The sequence below is a fragment of the Schistocerca gregaria genome, chromosome 2 (assembly GCF_023897955.1).
Source record: "Schistocerca gregaria isolate iqSchGreg1 chromosome 2, iqSchGreg1.2, whole genome shotgun sequence".
In the NCBI taxonomy this organism is placed as follows: Eukaryota; Metazoa; Arthropoda; class Insecta; order Orthoptera; family Acrididae; genus Schistocerca; species Schistocerca gregaria.
The window spans coordinates 1,034,675,465-1,034,695,856 of record NC_064921.1 but is presented as its reverse complement, the minus strand read 5'-3'; the positions used below and the strand labels follow the sequence as shown (position 1 = coordinate 1,034,695,856).

The 20,392-nt window shown below is 43.3% G+C and overlaps 1 protein-coding gene across 1 annotated transcript in view; it reads left to right on the top strand.

Annotated features, from left to right (window-relative positions):
* The window catches only part of LOC126336803 (brain-specific angiogenesis inhibitor 1-associated protein 2), a 555,994-nt gene that overhangs the window by 383,566 nt on the left and 152,036 nt on the right, over positions 1 to 20,392 (top strand). The window contains exon 4 of the mRNA XM_050000840.1: positions 10,171 to 10,232. Coding sequence (XP_049856797.1) covers positions 10,171 to 10,232 — 62 coding nt within the window. The remainder of the gene's footprint in view (positions 1 to 10,170; positions 10,233 to 20,392) is intronic.

The following is a 20,392-nucleotide window of genomic DNA, read 5'->3' as shown; positions in this document are numbered from 1 at the left end:
GTGTTGAGTGCTGTCCTTAGGTTAGTTAGGTTTAAGTAGTTCTAAGTTCTAGGGAACTGATGACCATAGATGTTAAGTCCCATAGTGCTCAGAGCCATTTGAACCATAAAGCAGTCGTGGGTCCGACATGGTATTAGAAGGTGGCCTGTCATATTTGCCGCCTCCGTGTACATCGCCCACAATGGCAACAACATAAGTATGGAGACATTCCATTCCAGTTGCTTTTACAGGTCAAAATATATTTCAAGTCTGAGTAAGGTTTTACCTTGGCTGAGTAGACATGTATCAGGAAAAGGTTTTCGTACGATACAGAATTTTTTTCCGTTTGTTATTTGGCTTTAGAGTGAAACAAATATTTCTCTTCCACCGGAAGTTTTTACCATTTTGAGAATGAGTATTAAAGTCTGGAGTTTTCAAAATTAGGTTCAAGAAATTTCCAATAGTGGAACAAAGGACAGAAAAGTTTTGTTAGTTATTTCGTTACATTTGGAAAATTTGGCGTTATCGCAGCTCGTGCTAGTCATGAGGTTGGACAGCTTTTTCTGTCTGGGGTATATTTATTACTTATGCTTTCCCTTTTTGGCTTGTTCCACGGAAAACTCAGCAAAACTGAAAATCGCCTGCAACCTCATGAGCCAATTATTGTACAATGAACTATTTCACTTTCCAAGATATGCTTCAAATTATTTCAGATTTTTACAAATGAGGCTTCTTTGTATAAGAGATTTAGTTTCTTTGGAAAAAGTCCTTCGATATTGTAGTTTGCAATCCACAAAATATTTACATACTTCTTACTACAATATCTTTATACTCATGTGTGACAAGTTTTTAATAGTTAAGCGGAGATGTGGCACTTTCTTTCATCAGGAATTTTACAAAATTTCTTCGTTTTATCAGTCGATTCGTTGTTGTATTAATCTCTAACAGGCTTTAACAGGTAGATTGCTCTCGGGTTTGTTGCTTGGTAGATATGCTGTCTTGAAGTAATCTTGATCGCAGTCGAGTTTGTAGGACTGAGCAGACGGTTGTCAGGATGTGACTGTTGAAGACATCTCCAGCAAAGACTGCTTGGCCCACCATCCTAGACGGCCGTGAACACGAACTAAAACTATGAAAAATAGTTAAACAGGCATAAAATTATGGGATTCCTGAGGAGGAAAACCATGGAAACGGTTACTTACAAACAGGAGGCAGAGGTATGATCTCTTGCCACATCTCATCTCAAAACGACACTACCATAGAGCCTGAAATCATGAATGTTACAGGTTAGCGGTCCGTAAGGAATCGTTTCTAATGATTTTACATGAAGCTCTTCTTTCCAGACCAGTTTCCCCGTTTGGCTTAGGTCCCTACTCAATTGTCTGGTTTTGTAAATATTCGCCACTTACACACAGCAATAATTGAGCGTCTCTGTAGTCTTGCCTTTCGTTAGAATTTGTGGATAGTAAAGCATTACATTCGCTGCTGTAATGTGACAAAACGCATGGCATATCACCTAATATCGTCTCGGACCTCCATTTCCCTGACGTAAAGCAGCAAAAGGATGCTGCAAGGATTCAACAAGTTGTTGGAAGAACCCTACAGCAATATTGAGCCACGCCTCCTGGATACCAACACATATTTGCGTAAATGTTGATGGCGCAGGATTTTGTGCACAAACTAACTTCTCGATTGTGTCCCACAAGTGTCGATGGGATATTTGACGGGTGATCTGGGTGGCGTGAGGTTGCTAGTGCTGTGGGCATCTCGAATGAGCGGGTACATAATATTTTGCATAAACATTTGGACATGAGAGGCCTATCCGCAAGATGGGTTCCGCGATTGCTCACGCTTGGCCAAAAACGGAATCGTCTGAAGTGTTACAAGGATGGTTTGCAGCTGTTCAGGAAGAATACACATGACTTTAAGCGTCGTTTGCGTCGTTTCGTCACTGTGGATGAAACATAGATACATTAGTATACTCCTGAGACCAAACAAAAATCTAAACAATAGGTTACCAAGGGAGAACCTGCACAAAAAAGGCGAAGACCATTCCTTCGGCAGGACAGGTTATGGCGACTGTGTTTTGCGTTCGCAAGGGATAATCCTCATCGACTATCTTGAAAAGGGTAAAACTATTACAGGTTCATTTTTTTCCAGCGTTATTGGACCGTTTGAAAACCGAGCTGCAAGAAAAACGCCGTCGATTGGACCACAAAAATGTCTTTTTCCATCACGACAATGCACCAACAAACACTTCAGCAGTTGTGGTCACAAAATTATTGGAAATAGGATTCCAACTCGTTCACATCTCTCTATTCTCCAGACGTGGCTCTGTCGGATTACTATTTGTTCCCAAATTTGAAAAAATATGGCTGGCGGGACAAAGATTTTATTCAAACGAGGAGGTGGTTGCAGCAACTAATAGCTATTTTGCAGACTTGGACAATTCCTATTATTCGGAAGGCATCAACATATTAGAACAGCGTTGGACGAAGTGTATAGGTCTAAAAGGAGACTATGTCTAAAAATAAAAAAAAATATTTACCCCAAACATGTAAGTAGTTTTTATTTTTTTACGGACTTTTCATACGCCCCTCGTACGTATTACAGCTCCGTCATTGTATTGCCCTTTTATATCTGGCGTAGGTGATGCTACCGCCATTTGTGTATGTGCATATCGATATGCCATTACTCTGTCACCTCAGTTTATTAACGCCACACCAATAATGTTGGCAGCTGGCAACCTGGATTGCCGCTCCGCCCATGCTGCTCAGCCTCAATTCGTTTACGTTTGCGTTTGTGTGAGTTGTGCACAGTGTTTTCCTCTAACACACGTATGTTTTTAAGGTATATGTCACTTATTGCTTGCGTCAAATGTACACATCTTTTGTTGCTTAGTAACTTACTTTCACTTAAACGTCAGTTCAGTTACTAGTTAATCCACAGCTTAGCAACTACCTTTTCACACAGACGTCCTGCGTATATCAACTCGTGTGATCCATCTCGCATGGCCACAATATTATCTTCCTAGACCACCATTCCAACTCTCTTATTTATCACTACTGAATCATGTAATTATAACCTCTCAAATTCCACTCGCACCTCTGCTTCACATTGTCCTGGGTGGCTCTCTTGTCTACTGGTTCAGAACGTTCACACAAACATGAACAATTCAGAGTGCGTTTTTTCACATTTTTACTCTTTCATACTGATTCTACTTGTATCAAGCTCGTTGAAACAAACAAGTGGCCTGAAGATCAACTAAAGGAATCGAATCAGCTAAACAAGTCGAATTGGAAAACATCAGACCAACTCTGGATTTAAACTTGAAATCTAGCATGTACTACATCGCTCAACTTAGAATTGTTCTCAGTTCACTATTTAATTCAACACTTATGGGTTTAACAGCTATTTATTTTGCTCAGCATTCACTTACGTCTCCTGCTTTCCACGTACAAAAGAACTTCAGTTTCCATCGCCCTTAAGAAAGTTAGGTATCTACACGAACAGTTTGTCCATTCATCATAGAAGGTTAACGTTATCATTCTTCGTTTACGCCACTACGTTCTATTTCTGATAATGCAACAAGATTTAAACACTAAAAATTAATATCTAACTATATTACCTCTAATCAGCAGATTGAACTGTCCGCCTTTCATGCCCTTGTACCATGTCCTTGTAAATATTTGTTTTGTGTAACATTATCTTCACATTTCTTTTTCATCGCCTTCCTCTTTTGTTGTGTCCCGGCATAGATGAGCTTAGACCACTCGTCACATTCATCCTTGGATTCAAAACCTGAGCTAATTTCATTGAAGTGAAATATCTAGTATACACATATACAATTATTGTGTTGGTGCATAAATTTCGTAGCGCTTTTCCATAAGTTTAATAAACAGAACATATATACATAATAGAGACTTTAGTCATCAGTAGTATATTCTCCTTCACTATTTACATCAGTCTGTCAACGCTGGGTTTATTGTTAGACACCGCGACTGTAGAAATGAGGTCACTTTGAGGCGAAGAACTCGTCGAACCGTGTTCGGAGCAAATTTTCTTCCGAAAAGGTAGTTCCTTGAGGTTGTTGCGATAGAGGGCGGAAAAGATGAAAATCTGAGGATAGATGAATAAGGTGGTTGCAGGGTGACTTCCCACACCAATCCCTGTATGGTGTTTTTTGTCAGTCTAGCAGAATGCAGGCGAACGTTATTGTGGAATCGTATCACTTCACGCAGTCTTCCTGGCTGTTGTTCTTGGACTGCGTCTGCAATATATCTTAGTTGTTGACAAAAAATGTTAGCAGTGATGGTTACACCTCAGGGAAGCAATTCTTAATACACCACACCGTCACTGTTCCATCAGATGCATAACATTATCTTCTGTGGATGCAAGCAGTTCTCCGTACGGAAAGTTACTGATTTGTTTGGGCTCAATCAGTACTTTCTTTCCCTTATGTTAGCATAAAGACTCCATTTCTCGTCACCAGCATAATACAGGATAGGAATAGTCGGTGTTGTTCACGACCCAAGAGATGTCCAGCAAGCAGTCATGTTCATATGGCCACAACAGCTGATTTTGTTGTGATTTTTGCTTAGTGCATACGATACTCACACACTCGATTTTTGGGTCTTCTCCATTGCACGTAAAAGCCGCACGATAGGGGAATGTTCACAATTAATCACATCTGCCAATTCTCTAGTACGCTGACGTGGATCACTATCGATTAATGCGTTCAAACGATCTTCATCAGACTGTGAAGGTCTTTCTGAACGTGGAGAGTCCCTCACGTCAAAACAGTCCTCCTTAAAACCAGAAAACCGTTTTCTTGCCGTGCTCTGTCCAGTGGCATTATCCCCATGTTGTTGTTGTTGTCTTCAGTCCTGGGACTGGTTTGATGCAGCTCTCCATGCTACTCTGTCCTGTGCAAGCTGCTTCATCTCCCAGTACCTACTGCAACCTACATCCTTTTGAATCTGCTTAGTGTACTCATCTCTCGGTCTCCCTCTACGATTTTTACCCTCCACGCTGCCCTCCAACGCTAAATTTGTGATCCCTTGATGCCTCAAAACATGTCCTACCAACCGATCCCTTCTTCTAGTCAAATTGTGCCACAAACTTCTCTACTCCCCAATCCTATTCAATACCTCCTCATTAGTTACGTGATCTATCCATCTTATCTTCAGTATTCTTCTGTAGCACCACATTTCGAAAGCTTCTATTCTCTTCTTGTCCAAACTAGTAATCGTCCATGTTTCACTTCCATACATGGCTACACTCCAAACAAATACTTTCAGAAACGACTTCCTGATACATAAATCTATATTCGATGTTAACAAATTTCTCTTCTTCAGAAACGCTTTCCTTGCCATTGCCAGTCTACATTTTATATCCTCTCTACTTCGACCGTCATCAGTTATTTTACTTCCTAAATAGCAAAACTCCTTTACTACTTTAAGTGTCTCATTTCCTAATCTAATTCCCTCAGCATCACCCGATTTAATTTGACTACATTCCATTATCCTCGTTTTGCTTTTGTTGATGTTCATCTTATATCCTCCTTTCAAGACACTGTCCATTCCGTTCAACTGCTCTTCCAAGTCCTTTGCCGTCTCTGACAGAATTACAATGTCATCGGCGAACCTCAAAGTTTTTACTTCGTCTCCATGAATTTTAATACCTACTCCAAATTTTTCTTTTGTTTCCTTTACTGCTTGCTCAATATACAGATTGAATAACATCGGGGAGAGGCTACAACCCTGTCTCACTCCTTTCCCAACCACTGCTTCCCTTTCATGCCCCTCGACTTTTATGACTGCCATCTGGTTTCTGTACAAATTGTAAATAGCCTTTCGCTCCCTGTATTTTACCCCTGCCACCTTTAGAATTTGAAAAAGAGTATTCCAGTCAACTTTGTCAAAAGCTTTCTCTAAGTCTACAAATGCTAGAAACGTAGGTTTGCCTTTTCTTAATCTTTCTTCTAAGATAAGTCGTAAGGTCAGTATTGCCTCACGTGTTCCAACATTTCGACGGAATCCAAACTGATCCTCCCCGAGGTCCGCATCTACCAGTTTTTCCATTCGTCTGTAAAGAATTCGCGTTAGTATTTTGCAGCTGTGACTTATTAAACTAATAGTTCGGTAATTTTCACATCTGTCAGCACCTGCTTTCTTTGGGATTGGAATTATTATATTCTTCTTGAAGTCTGAGGGTATTTCGCCTGTCTCGTACATCTTGCTCACCAGCTGGAAGAGTTTTGTCATGACTGGCTCTCCCAAGGTCGTCAGTAGTTCTAATGGAATGTTGTCTACTCCGGGGGCCTTGTTTCGACTCAGGTCTTTCAGTGCTCTGTCAAACTCTTCACGCAGTATCGTATCTCCCATTTCGTCTTCATCTACATCCTCTTCCATTTCCATAATATTGTCCTCAAGTACATCACCCTTGTATAAACCTTCTATATACTCCTTCCACCTTTCTGCCTTCCCTTCTTTGCTTAGAACTGGGTTGCCATCTGAGCTCTTGATATTCATACACGTGGTTCTCTTCTCTCCAAAGGTCTCTTTAATTTTCCTGTAGGCAGTATCTATCTTACCCCTAGTGAGATAAGCTTCTACATCCTTACATTTGTCCTCTAGCCATCCCTGTTTAGCCATTTTGCACTTCCTGTCGATCTCATTTTTGAGACGTCTGTATTCCTTTTTACCTGCTTCATTTACTGCATTTTTATATTTTCTCCTTTCATCAATTAAATTCAATATTTCTTCTGTTACCCAAGGATTTCTAGCAGCCCTCGTCTTTTTACCTACTTTATCCTCTGCTGCCTTCACTACTTCATCCCTCAGAGCTACCCATTCTTCTTCTACTGTATTTCTTTCCCCTATTCCTGTCAATTGTCCCCTTATGCTCTCCCTGAAACTCTGTACAACCTCTGGTTCTTTCAGTTTATCCAGGTCCCATCTCCTTAATTTCCCACATTTTTGCAGTTTCTTCAGTTTTAATCTACAGGTCATAACCAATAGATTGTGGTCCGAGTCCACATCTGCCCCTGGAAATGTCTTACAACTTAAAACCTGGTTCCTAAATCTCTGTCTTACCATTATATAATCTATTTGATACCTTTTAGTATCTCCAGGGTTCTTCCACGTATACAACCTTCTTTCATGATTCTTAAACCAAGTGTTAGCTATGATTAAGTTGTGCTCTGTGCAAAATTCTACTAGGCGGCTTCCTCTTTCATTTCTTAGCCCCAATCCATATTCACCTACCATGTTTCCTTCTCTCCCTTTTCCTACACTCGAATTCCAGTCACCCATTACTATTAAATTTTCGTCTCCCTTCACTATCTGAACAATTTCTTTTATTTCATCGTACTTTTCTTCAATTTCTTCATCATCTGCAGAGCTAGTTGGCATATAAACTTGTACTACTGTAGTAGGTGTGGGCTTTGTATCTATCTTGGCCACAATAATGCGTTCAGTATGCTGTTTGTAGTAGCTTACCCGCATTCCTATTTTCCTATTCATTATTAAACCTACTCCTGCATTACCCCTATTTGATTTTGTGTTTATAACCCTGTAGTCACCTGACCAGAAGTCTTGTTCCTCTTGCCACTGAACTTCACTAATTCCCACTATATCTAACTTTAACCTATCCATTTCCCTTTTTAAATTTTCTAACCTACCTGCCCGATTAAGGGATCTGACATTCCACGCTCCGATCCGTAGAACGCCAGTTTTCTTTCTCCTGATAACGACATCCTCCTGAGTAGTCCCCGCCCGGAGATCCGAATGGGGGACTATTTTACCTCCGGAATATTTTACCCAAGAGGATGCCATCATCATTTAATCATACAGTAAAGCTGCATGTCCTCGGGAAAAATTACGGCTGTAGTTTCCCCTTGCTTTCAGCCGTTCGCAGTACCAGCACAGCAAGGCCGTTTTGGTTAATGTTGCAAGGCCAGATCAGTCAATCATCCAGACTGTTGCCCCTGCAACTACTGAAAAGGCTGCTGCCCCTCTTCAGGAACCACACGTTTGTCTGGCCTCTCAACAGATACCCCTCCGTTGTGGTTGCACCTACGGTACGGCCATCTGTATCGCTGAGGCACGCAAGCCTCCCCACCAACGGCAAGGTCCATGGTTCATGGGGGGGGGGGGGGGGTATCCCCATACAAGGCGCAAATGTTTTTGGCTGCCTTTGCTGCTGTCACCACTATATCCAACTCAGATACATAGGTAGCAAATGTTCCGATTTCTCTATGAAGACAGGTCCGCAAATGCTTCGTTAGGGAGCAAGGGTACTGAAAGGAACTTTAATTCTGCAAAACTGATGTGGACAAGGTGAACGTAAACGCAATACAACCGGACCGTAAACTGATTTTCTTGCAAACAATGCATGGGTTTACGCTATGCAACCTACTACGTATTACGGTCATGTGACGTACGTAGTACGTATTACAATCACCCGTTGTCTGTGCAATTGTGCTTTGTAAGCGGCATTGTGTAATTACGGGCGACGGATCGGTTATCTGTGTAGTGTATGGTGTTAACTGTGTTCGTACAAGCGCTGCTAACAATGCCACACGTCTACAGTAATGAGGAATACTCAGATATGGTGTATGTTTATGGGTTCTTCGACGCTAGTGCTACTGCTGCAAGAGAAGTATACCACAGGTGCTTTCCAACTCAACGATTATCTGATCGCAGGGTGTTTACCAAAGTGTTTATCATTTTGCGTGCAACAGGCTCTCTTTCAAGTAGACATTTTTGGTCCTAGCGTGCACGTCAACAAACTTTGCGAGAACAGGAAGAAATTATAGCAAGTGTTGAGCGAAGTCCCGGTACGAGCATACGAAGAATGTCCCTGCGGATGAATGCCCCACAGACATGTGTATGGGAAACAGTACATGAGGAAAACATTTATCAGTTTCACATACAGCGTGCCCAAAATCTCCACGTTAGTGACAATCCCCACGACTTCAATTCTGTCACTGGCTAACTGAGAATAGTCATTTGCTTCCGTATATACTATTCGCTGACGAACCTTAGTATGCACGACATGGAATAAACAACACACGCAATTATCATCGATGGTCACAGGAAAATACACACGCTTCAATAGATAGCAGTTTCCAAGTTCGTTTTGCCATAAATGTTTGGTGCAGCATGATAGGTAACCTTTTGATAGGTCCTTTTATTATCAATCAGCGATTGACGGGAGAGACGTAACTGTATTTTTTGGAAAATTCATTTGTATAACTATTGGAAGACGTTCCTTTAGCCAATTGAACTGGAATGTACTTTCAACATGACGGTGCCTCTCCACATGTTACCTTACGTGTGAGGGACCAGCTCAACCGCACCTAACCTAATCGCTGGATTGGCAGTGGCGGTGCCATTAACTGGCCTCCAAGATCACCTGACCTTACACTTTTAGATTTCTGTTAAGGGGGTTGGATGAAACAAGAAGTGCACAAAGTGAAGGTAAATACACGAGATGAACACCTTCGTCGCACCATGGACGCGGCTGAATTGATTAGCAACCAACCACAGGCAATTGAACATTCAACACAACATGTTATCGCTAGAGCGCAAAAGTTCATTGACGATCATGGTGGGATATTCGAATCTGTTCTGTGAACTGTACATCATCGTACGATAAGTATTGAAGCCATTTGAAAAAGACATGGTACGTTAAACGTTTGTATGTTAAACTTTAATCTTACTTCTCTATGCAAGATAATATGCTGCGTCCACCCAATACATATTCAGTCCAATCACAAATTTCGTTTGGTAGCCTATATGATCGTTCTTTCATTAATACGCGCTGATGTGGTACTGAATCAAACGGTTTGCGGAAGTCAAAGATACAACATGCGCTTTATCCATGTAACGGAAATGTGAAGTTTGGGATTCACCTAACATTGGCGCATCTTCCTGTTACGGAAGAAAACACGTAATCACCTCCCCTTTGTACCTCAAATAATGGAGATGAAAATTTCTTTCACCTGTAAGATTCGTACCTTAATTACATATAATGAACGTATGCAGAGAAGAAATCAGAAACTCTTAGTGCCCAATTTAATTTACTGTAACAGTTTAATCATTTATAACCTGATGGATCTGCTTCGCTTAATAAAATGGCACAATGTTTTCCCTGTTAATCAGTACTGTTTATTTTACTTTGCAGGTTCGGCGTTGATGCAGATTGTGGACGTCTACAAGGAGACTCACGCGCAACAGATGAATATTGTAAGTAACAAAAATACGTTACTGGCTAACTTAGTGAATTTGAATAACAGGGTACTTTAGACGTCTTAATTTCTGTGTTATGATAACGAGCATTAACCAGCTTTATATTTATTTTTCTGTTGGAAAATCGATAAGTATCCCAAAAATAAAAATATAGATTGGTATCAGGCACGTTTATCAGTTTCACGATTAAATACGAGAAGTAACCAACAGCTACGGCCAAACGTTGGGGACATATTGCTCACAAACAGATATGAAAATATTTTATTTGAAATGAGTCCAGAAACTCTTTATTTACAGTCACTACTTATGTTACCAAATTAATTTTGTTGTTCTTAATTGACGTCGGATGTTTCCACCCCAATCTACATAAGGTTCACATTTGGGTTATTACTTAAAGCACATAATGGGTCTAATATCTGCTCTTAAAACTCAAATTTACTTGCTTTCGTTAGTGAGAATACTGAAATATGAGTATACTACAGCGGAATCTCATAAACCATCGAAAAAATTATGTCTTTTTTCCGAGATAAAGCTTAATTTTCTGCAAGTTTTTATACTAAGTTAATCATAAGAACCACAAAGAATTGAACGTATCAGTGTACAAACGTCTCATTCGAACACATGTTCAAAATACCCTCGTCTAGCTTTCGACGCTGTCATCAATACGTTGTTGCACTGAATTCTGGATACTTTGATGTATCCATGGAGTATTGCGCATGATTTCGAAGTCTTCACATTACGGACTCGACGATAAATTCCAGACATAAACCCACTATTCAGTATTGCAGTGCCTGTGTTGTAAAGAGGAACTATGCAGTGCTAAATCGGACATGAATGCATATCCGAAGGAAAATTTCATCGTTCTTGTTAACAACACAGATACTGCAATATTGTATTTATCCGCCGATACCAAGTGGCGACTTCCAATTAAAATGTTCTCCCTTGTAAGAGAGTTACATAATAAGTGTGCGAGTACAGTTGTGACGCAGGGTCGACGTCTTATGGAAGTCTAGGTTTGGACATGAGTCGTACACGGATAGCCGAAGCGATTAAGACTACCGCTGCCATAAATCGGGAAATCTGGATTTGAATCCCGGTTCCGCACAAATTTTCATTGTCGTCATTCTCTTATAGACCGCTCCTGATAGTACAGTGGTCAGCGCGACCGAATGTCATACCTAACGGCCCGGGTTAGTTTCCCCGCTGGGTAGGAATTTTCTCCGGCCAGGGACTGGGTATTGTGTAGTCCTTATCATCATAATTTCATCCCCATCGACACGCAAGTCGCCCAAGTGAATTCAACTGGAAATTCTTGCGCCAGGCGAACGGCCTACCCGACGGAAGGCTCTAGCCACATGACAGTTCCATTCACTTATACATCTGATAGTTGTATGGAGTGTAGCCATGTATGGAAGTGAATCATAAACGATAAATAGTTTGGACAAGAAGAGAATAGAAGCTTTCGCAATGTGGTGCTACAGAAGAATGCTGAAGATTAGATGGGTAGATCACATAACTAATGAGGAAGTATTGAATAAGATTGGGGAGAAGAGAAGTTTGTGGCACAACTTGACCAGAAGAAGGGATCGGTTGGTAGGACATGTTCTGAGGCATCAAGGGATCACCAAATTAGTATTGGAGGGCAGCGTGGAGGGTAAAAAGAGGGAGACCAAGAGATGACTACACTAAGCAGATTCAGAAGGATGTAGGTTGCAGTAGGTACTGGGAGATGATGAAGCTTGCACAGGATAGAGTAGCATAGAGAGCTGCATCAAACCAGTTTCAGAACTGAAGACCACAACAATAACAACAACAGTTGTTCGTATTTGGAACAGCGAACGTAGACCGTCTGTTGTTATGGATTCATATAAAAGCTTTCACACCTCTTGAGAGGGGTAGTATCTCTAAGTATTAATCAAGATGTCCTGGTCCCCGAGTGGCATCGGAGCCACTTCTTAAGTTTTGAAAAAAAAACTGTCAACAATTTTAATAAGAAATAACATTCAGGAGCTGTTGCTATTATTTCAAAAGCTGTGGCTACCCCACTCATCAAGTGATCTGTAAATTATAAGCAATGGACACCGAGGACTTCCCATATAACTTGTCACCCTCGTTGAGCCAATGGTCTTGTTATGAATGATGGAGGAGCAGACCGAGTTTGGATGTATGGAATCCCTCGTACAAAACGGACGCATCAGCATTGATTAACTGCATGAGAAACTAACGCAAAATACTGCATTAAACATCCGCAATGCATGTCCACAGGGCATCTGGCTTGTCACTGAAAAATTGTCATGATGCACTCTCCATTGGCTAAAGATTTAGGATCACGCCCCACTTAGGATCTTCGTCAAGAGGAAATATCAGAAATTTGATGGCATAGGGAATCTTGGAAATCTGAAACGGGGAATTCAAAGACTCAGTGTAGGTAAAGTGGGGGTAAGTGAAGTGAAATGGAGAGAAAATAAGGTAATGGCGACGCCAGCAGAAAAAAATGCATAACGGGAGCGGTTTAGTGAGAGGGTCTTGCTCATCCTAATCGCTAACCAACGAACGCCAATAAAAATAGATCAGGCATATAGGCTTACGTCACAAACATAAGGTCCCATGCTCGGGTTCCCGGGTTCGATTCCCGGCGGAGTCAGGGATTTTCTCTGCCTCGTGATGGCTGGGTGTTGTGTGATGTCCTTAGGTTAGTTAGGTTTAAGTAGTTCTAAGTTCTAGGCGACTGATGACCATAGATGTTAAGTCCCATAGTGCTCAGAGCCATTTTTTGAACAAACATAAGACGAGAAGATACAGATATATAGAAAGGTACTAAACGGATTATTCATAACGTAAAGGGAGGTGTTAATGTAATACTCGTGAAGAATTGGAAAGCTGTAGTAGGAGAAGGTGTAGACGAAAGAGTCACTAGAGAATATAGGCTTCGCAGAAGAAAGGAGAGGGGAGACACACAAATTAAGTCCCGTAAAAAAAATGAGCTAATAATAGATAACACACAAAAACCACAAGAAGGAGAAGTACATCTCGTTGAATGGAGTGTACTGCAGGTGGTCTGCGTTTATCTGACACAATATTTCGACGTCGTACCTAGGCGTCTTCATCAGGTGCTTCCAATCAAAGGAAGCACCTGATGAAGATGCCGATGTACGACGTCGAAATATTGTGTCATATAAACGCAGACCACCAGCAGTACACCCGAGTCAACGAGATGTCACAAAATCGGCGGGAATATCTAAGAAATTACAGGGGAGATATACTTGTAGATGGCCTAAAGACACGGGAAGGTTTCAGCTGGATTACATAACGTCCAGAGACTCCGAAGCAGCTTAAAGCTGTCTGTTGGACAGAGGTTCGAATTCGGAAAATTAGCCTTCTGTGGGCAATTGCTCTGCTGACTGATCTACCAAAGCGTGACCCACGACACGTCCTCGCAGCTTTACTTCCGCCAGTACCTCATCTTCTAAACTTAACAGAAACTCTCCTGTGAAACTTGCAGGACTCTTAGAAGAAATAATATCGCGGAGACGTGATTTGGCCACAGCCTGGAGGACGTTTCCAGAATGAAGTGTTCACTCTGCACCGGAGTGTGTGCCGATATGAAACTTCCTGGCAGATTAAAACTGAGTGCTGGACTGAGACTCAAACTCAGAACCTTTGCTTTTCTTAGACAAGTGCTGGCAGCAATAAGGCTGTGAGGAAGGACAGTGAGTACTGCTTGGTAGTTCAGCCTGTGGCAGTTTGCCTTTACGCAGCGGTGGGGCGAGGGCCACTTATTTACGCCCAGCCAGACGTGGAACATGGCGGCGAATGTTTCCTGTTTACCCTCTCGCAGAAGCAAGTGCATCGTGTCCGTCTTTCGAGAGGGCCATGGCACACTCGTACTGCCAGGCCATGGCTGAAATCTCTTTTCAAGCAGAACACACAAGATCTCCGGCACACAAAACTGAACGTTTTATCTGGGACGATGTGCATATTGCACCTCATGCTCGGGTTCCACTTATCAATTACTGGCAGCGTTATCTGTAATAAAGTGATGAATGGGGGGATGTGTAAAGACGTCCTGTGCAGACACGTTCGTAATCTCAAATTTAGGCACTCTGACGGCTATAAAGGCACTTTCACGACAGAACACACTGGATTTAGCCTCCGCACTCTGTCATCGTCATCTCTTTCAAAGTCCCATCAGATGTTGTGATGAGAGCATTCAAACTGTACGGTACCATGGTAAGCTACCTCGCTGAAAAGTAACAACAGTTTGTGACATTTCACGTGTGCGGCAAATAAAGATTGAATTGACAAAGCATGCGCCGCCGTATTTAGTTATTGGAAGCTGTAGGGCCATCGTCATGTATGATGGACAGCCGCGTATTAGTTCCAGTTGTGGTCAAGAAGGCCGTGTCCTGTCGGCATGTATCCAACGCAGAGTGCTTCAGACACTGATGGGCGACGCCCACTACACTCCCTCTCACCTTCCCGGAGGTTACGAAAGGGACAATGTTCTTGCCCTGGATGGAAATACCATGCCACAGTCCATGGTCGGCGGCAGAGTTGCGGGTCACGTACCTCATTCCATATTGTCTCCGGCCGAACTGCCTAAGGAAAGCGAGCAAAGGCTGAATCTCCTCGCAAGGTTAGTGTTGAATCAGGAGTTGCACCAACTCCTGCCTCCCTCCTAACGGGGGCAGTGTCGGATGATTGCCAGCCACACTCCGACACGAAGTAATATGTCCGCAGACAATGGTTCCCTGAAGACACAAGAAGCGGCGCCGTAATCCAACTGCCGACTGTCTTCTCCCTAGGCCTGAAATAGGACCTGCCATTGGATGATACAAAGGACCCTACCACTCAGTCGTCGGGTGGAATTACCCCTTTCCATAATGCCGTAGCCCGTCTCTCACTTCACGATGTCACAGCGACTACGGTACATGCGCCAGCAACCGACGGTACACCTTCTGCTGCGGAGCATCCTCGCGACAGCTCTGCTGACAGTACTCTGCTGCGGTTACCGGGTTTTTCACTTGATTCTTGGACAGACTACGTCGAAGATGAACCAGAGTACTCCATGGGCCCGAGGAGGGTGGAGCGCCTCGCGGCCGTGTCGAGCACCATCGCTTCACAGTTACCGCCGCTGCACCGGTAGCTTTGATGAGGCCGACTCTGGCGGCTGCAAACATTGAACAGAACAACTTATTGAAAGGGGAAACTGATCAGGCTTACCGCCTAGAAACAATTAATAACACACGTGCACGCCATAAACTGGCCACACTTAAAGACACGATCAATGTAGCGGACACTTACATTGCCCTCCTTCTGGTGGTGCAAGATTCACAGGACCATTCAAATACAATACTTCTGTCTTACATGTGTCTACACTGATAGTGGAGTGGTCGTCTGCTCCGCGAAGGTATACTTGCCGAAGATGTCATGTATCTCCGAGACGCCAGAGATATGGCTCTTACTACCCAAGGAGTCGGACTTAAACAGCTGTGAGCCGTCTGGATCCAGTCGGTGTCGTGAAAGACATAACTTTTTTGTCGATGTGATCAAGCCTCTCTTTATGCGACAGCAGAGCACCTTGTTACTGGGAAGGGATTCCAACTGTACTCAAGCTCCAAGGTTCAGTTACCACGTCGCTCTCCATGTGCAGAACTTGTCACAATTGTGAATAACCTCCAGCTCGATGGTTCATGGGAGCAGGTTCATGGCGACTGTCTGGCTTTACACATTACACTAGCCATTCATCTAGCCACATCGGATTTGCGTCTCGTGCTCCATTGTAAGTGGGACGAGAGCTACCGAAGTGTGCTCTGTACCGTTTCCGATAACGCGGAGTGACGTGCACTCGTCGGCTCTTACCAGTCTGCCCTTTCGTGGTGATTACTCTGCCCCAAAAGAGTACACCAGAAGACTTTGATTGCCTAGAGACATGGCAGCCAGGAGGTGTCATTCCACGGGCTTCCGTTAACAGTACTATGCATGAATGTTCCACACTGCCGCACGTTCCCGCACGGCAGAGGATGGCGAATTGTGCCAAGGCCCAGAACGCCACCCTCACATGCCGTCATCTTGAGGGGGCGACCAACAAGGCGCACACTCAAGTCAGAGTGATTCAGGAGGAACCGTCCGTGTATCATATCACTGCTGAACAACACGCTGGCTACAGGCTTTGATTGCTGGATTGTCACAACGAACGATGGCCGACGCCTAGATAGCGCTATAAATGGAACGCCTTTCACGCCTACTACACTAGGCTAAACTCAAAGCATCCCCATCTACAAAAGATGATCACGGAGCTCTCTCAGTTCACTTTTAGCACGATTCCCCTGCCTAACGGATCTTATTAGAGGTGTAACGGAAACGGCGGTCCTTGAAGCAATACAGACGGGAGCTGCTTATAAGTCGCCGGGATCAGACGTTCTACTGGGCTTTCCAGCAATTACTGGAGCCATCCTAAACAGACATCTGCCGCCATCTACTGTTCCCCATGTCGCAGCTTTCTGCAGCCTTCGCTGAAGGACTGATCGTACGCACGCATAAGCCACAAGGTGGATCCATGATCTGTGATTATCGGCCGTTGACCTACCTCAGCAGTGATATTAAGACCTTCACTCGACTACGGGCGGTGTACCTCAGGCGGATGGTCCATTATGTCGTTTCACAGGGCCAGGCATCGTCAGGAGGTGACCACAACATCCACACTGCAATCTGTCGGTATCGGGACATGATTACGCACGCCAAACCTCTCCAAATGCCTGAGATCTTGGCCTCCCTTGACTTGAGCCACGTCTTCGGTAGAGTTATCCACGCTGTTTCGACTGTGGTTCTACGGCAAGTGGGGTACCCGGACACCATCGTTGAGGTAGTGATATGTCTTCTTCATGAGGCGATGTCCAGGGTGTTGTACAACGGCCGTATCACGCCGCCGATGCTGATCCAGCCCTCGATGAGACAGGACTGACCTCTTTCGGGGATATTATACGCCTTCGCTTTGGAAACGCTGCTCTGTGGCCACTGACGACGCCTGGTGTGGAGTGGGTGGCGACGTTTGCGCTCCATCCGGCAGCAGTCTCAGCGTCTAAAAATCACATGCCCTTTCTGTGGATAATGGGCAGTCCGATGTGCGGGTCGCCCCATATTAGTAACTGACATGATGCTTCGCCTGGGCGCATGATAGCCATCAGCGGCAGGCATCTGTTAAACCGTGGAACTGAATCATGGACTGTGGGAAAACTGGACAAAATGAGAATCGAAGCAGTTGAGATGAGTGAATGTAGAAGGAGGTTCTCCGCACAATCGGCGAAGAAGGAAAATACGGAAAACATTGACAAGAAGTAGGAACAGCAGGATAGGGCAGTAGGAAATAGCTTCAGTGGTATCAAAGGGAGCTGTAGAGAGTAAAACCCGTAGAGAGAGAGAGAGAGAGAGAGAGAGAGAGAGAGAGAGAGTGGGACAACACAACAAACTGTTGAGGATGTAGTTTGTAAGTGGCACTTCGAGATCAAGAAGTAGGTATGAGAGAAGAATAGTCAGCGGGCTGCTTAAACCCGTGAGAAGACTGATGATTCAGAATCGCATCAGAATCAAACAATGGTACAAGTGCTATGGCTGTCGATATTTTGTATCAGTAAGAATAAAGACTCTGCTGTAGCCTGAAGTGTTGGTAGTGGATACGTACCGAGTCTTGTTAGGAGGGGAGTACTACAGTAAACTGTCACAAAATGCACCTGCGCAAATGATAGGCCATCGACGTGAAACCCGAGAGCGTGTTACCACTTTAGAAAGCAGACACCAAAACATTTCAGTCCGTCTGGAAGGCATGGTTACGTAAATATAGACCAAACTTGAAGTTACACAACCTTCTTCTGCGGTATTTCCGTCTTACACGATACAGTTGATCCGATCCACGCCATTGGCTTTCTCGTCTATGAACCTCAAAAAGAAAAGATTGTTTTACTTTCTGTTTGCTATTTCATTTCATTTGGTTGTGTAATAATTAATATCCACATCTACATGGTTTCTCTGCAATTCACACTTAAGTGCCTGGCAGAGGGTTCATGGAACCATTTTCATAATATTTCTCTACCGTTCCACTCTCTAATGGCGCGTGTAAAAAGGAACACCTAAATCTTTCCGTTCGAGCTCTGCTTCCTCTTATTTTTGTATGATCATTTCTCTCTCCGTAGGTGGGTGTCAACAAAATATTTACACATTCGGAAGAGAAAGTTGGTAACTGAAATTTCGTAAATTGATCTCGCCGCAAGGAAAGCCGCTTTTGTTCCATTGACTGCCACCCCAACTCGCGATTCATATCAGTGACACTCTCACTACTATTGCGCGAAACATGAAACGAGCTGCTCTTCTTTGCGCTTTTTCGATGTCCTACGTCAATCTCATCTGGTAAGGGTCCCATACCGCGCAGCAATATTCCAGCAGAGAACGGACAAATGTAATGGAGGCTGTCTCTTTAGTGGGTTTGTCGCATCTTCTAAGTGTTCTGCCAACAAAGCGCACTCTCTGTTTCGCCTATTATTATTATTTCGCCTGTATTTTCTATGCGATCTTTCCAATTTAAGTTGCTCGTAATTGTAATTGCTAGGTATTTAGTCGAATTGACAGCCTTTAGATTTTTGCGATTTATCGTATACCCAAATTTATCGGGTTTGTTTTAGTATCCATGTGGATGACCTCGCCCTTTTCTTTGTTTAGTGCTAATTGCCACTTTTCACACCATGCAGAAATTGTTTCTAGGTCACTTTGTAATTGGAATTGATTGTCTAATGATTTTACTAGACGGTAAATTACAGCGTTATCTGCAAACAGTCTAAGGGGCCTGATCAGATTATCACCTAGATCATTAATATAAATCAGGAACAGCAGAGGGCCTATGACACTACCTTGCGGAACGCCAGATATACCGTCTATCACTACGAGCTGTGACCCCTCTGAGAGGTTTCCGTATTCACGCAATTTGATTAATATTTGCTTGTGTATCAAAAGCCTTCTGGAAATCTAGGAATATGGAATCGATCTGAGATCCCTTTTCGACAGCACTCATTACTTTATGGGAATAAAGAGCTAGCTGTGTTGCAAAAGAACGAAATTTTCTGAATCCGTGTTGGTTATGTATCAATAAATCATTTTCCTGAAGGTGATTCATAATGTTCGAGTACAGTATATGCTCCAAAATCCTACTGCAAACTGAGGTCAGTGATAAGGGTCTGTAATTCAATGGGTTACTCCTGTTTCCATTCTTGATTATTGGTGAGACCTGTGCTACATTCCAGTCTTTAGGAACAGGCCTTTCGACAGTGAGCGGTTGCACTGGGTGTCCGAAAAGTCTTTCCCTGATTACATAAATTGATAACTCAGGCTAGAAGTAAGATACAGATATGAAACTGGTGTCTAATTGTTTAGAAACTATCAAAGTTTTTTTTCACACGTCAGTAAACTTCCACATGAGCACCCTTGGTGGCACGTAGCACATCTAGGCGATATTCAATTTGCGTCCACACATTAGCCAACATCACTGGAGGGATCGATTCAATGACTGTGGCGCAGGGTTTCAAGATCTGGTACACGTGTTCGGTACACCTTTGTCCTTGACATATCCCTATAAAAAGAAGTCTAAAGGGGTTATGTCAGGAGAACGTGGAGGCCAAACCGTTGTCCCATGACGACCAATCCATCTCCCAGGAAAGGTCATATCGAGATAGGGACGGACGTCCAAACCCTAATGAGGCGGTGCACCGTTTTGCTGAAACAAAACATCGGGGTGATACTGAAGTAGCTGAGGAACAGTATACAGTTGCAACATGTCCAGATACACTGGAGATGTGATGGTAGCCTCAGCGAAGAAGAATGTCCCGATAATTCGATAGTGCAATAGTGCGCACCAAACATTATCCTTTGGACTGCCTCTGGTGCTCTCCATGACCTCGCCAGTGGGTTGTGAACCCCAAATGCCTACATTATGGTGATTCAATACTCCACTGACAAAAATGGTCGCTTCGTGGGAAAAGGCATTTTGTCTGAGATAACCATCATCGTACTCAATACGCGATAGCATTTCGACCGCAAAGCCATGTCGACTGTACTGTCATTGGGCAACAAGGCCTGGACGATTTGCACTTTGTATGCGTGAAACAATAAAC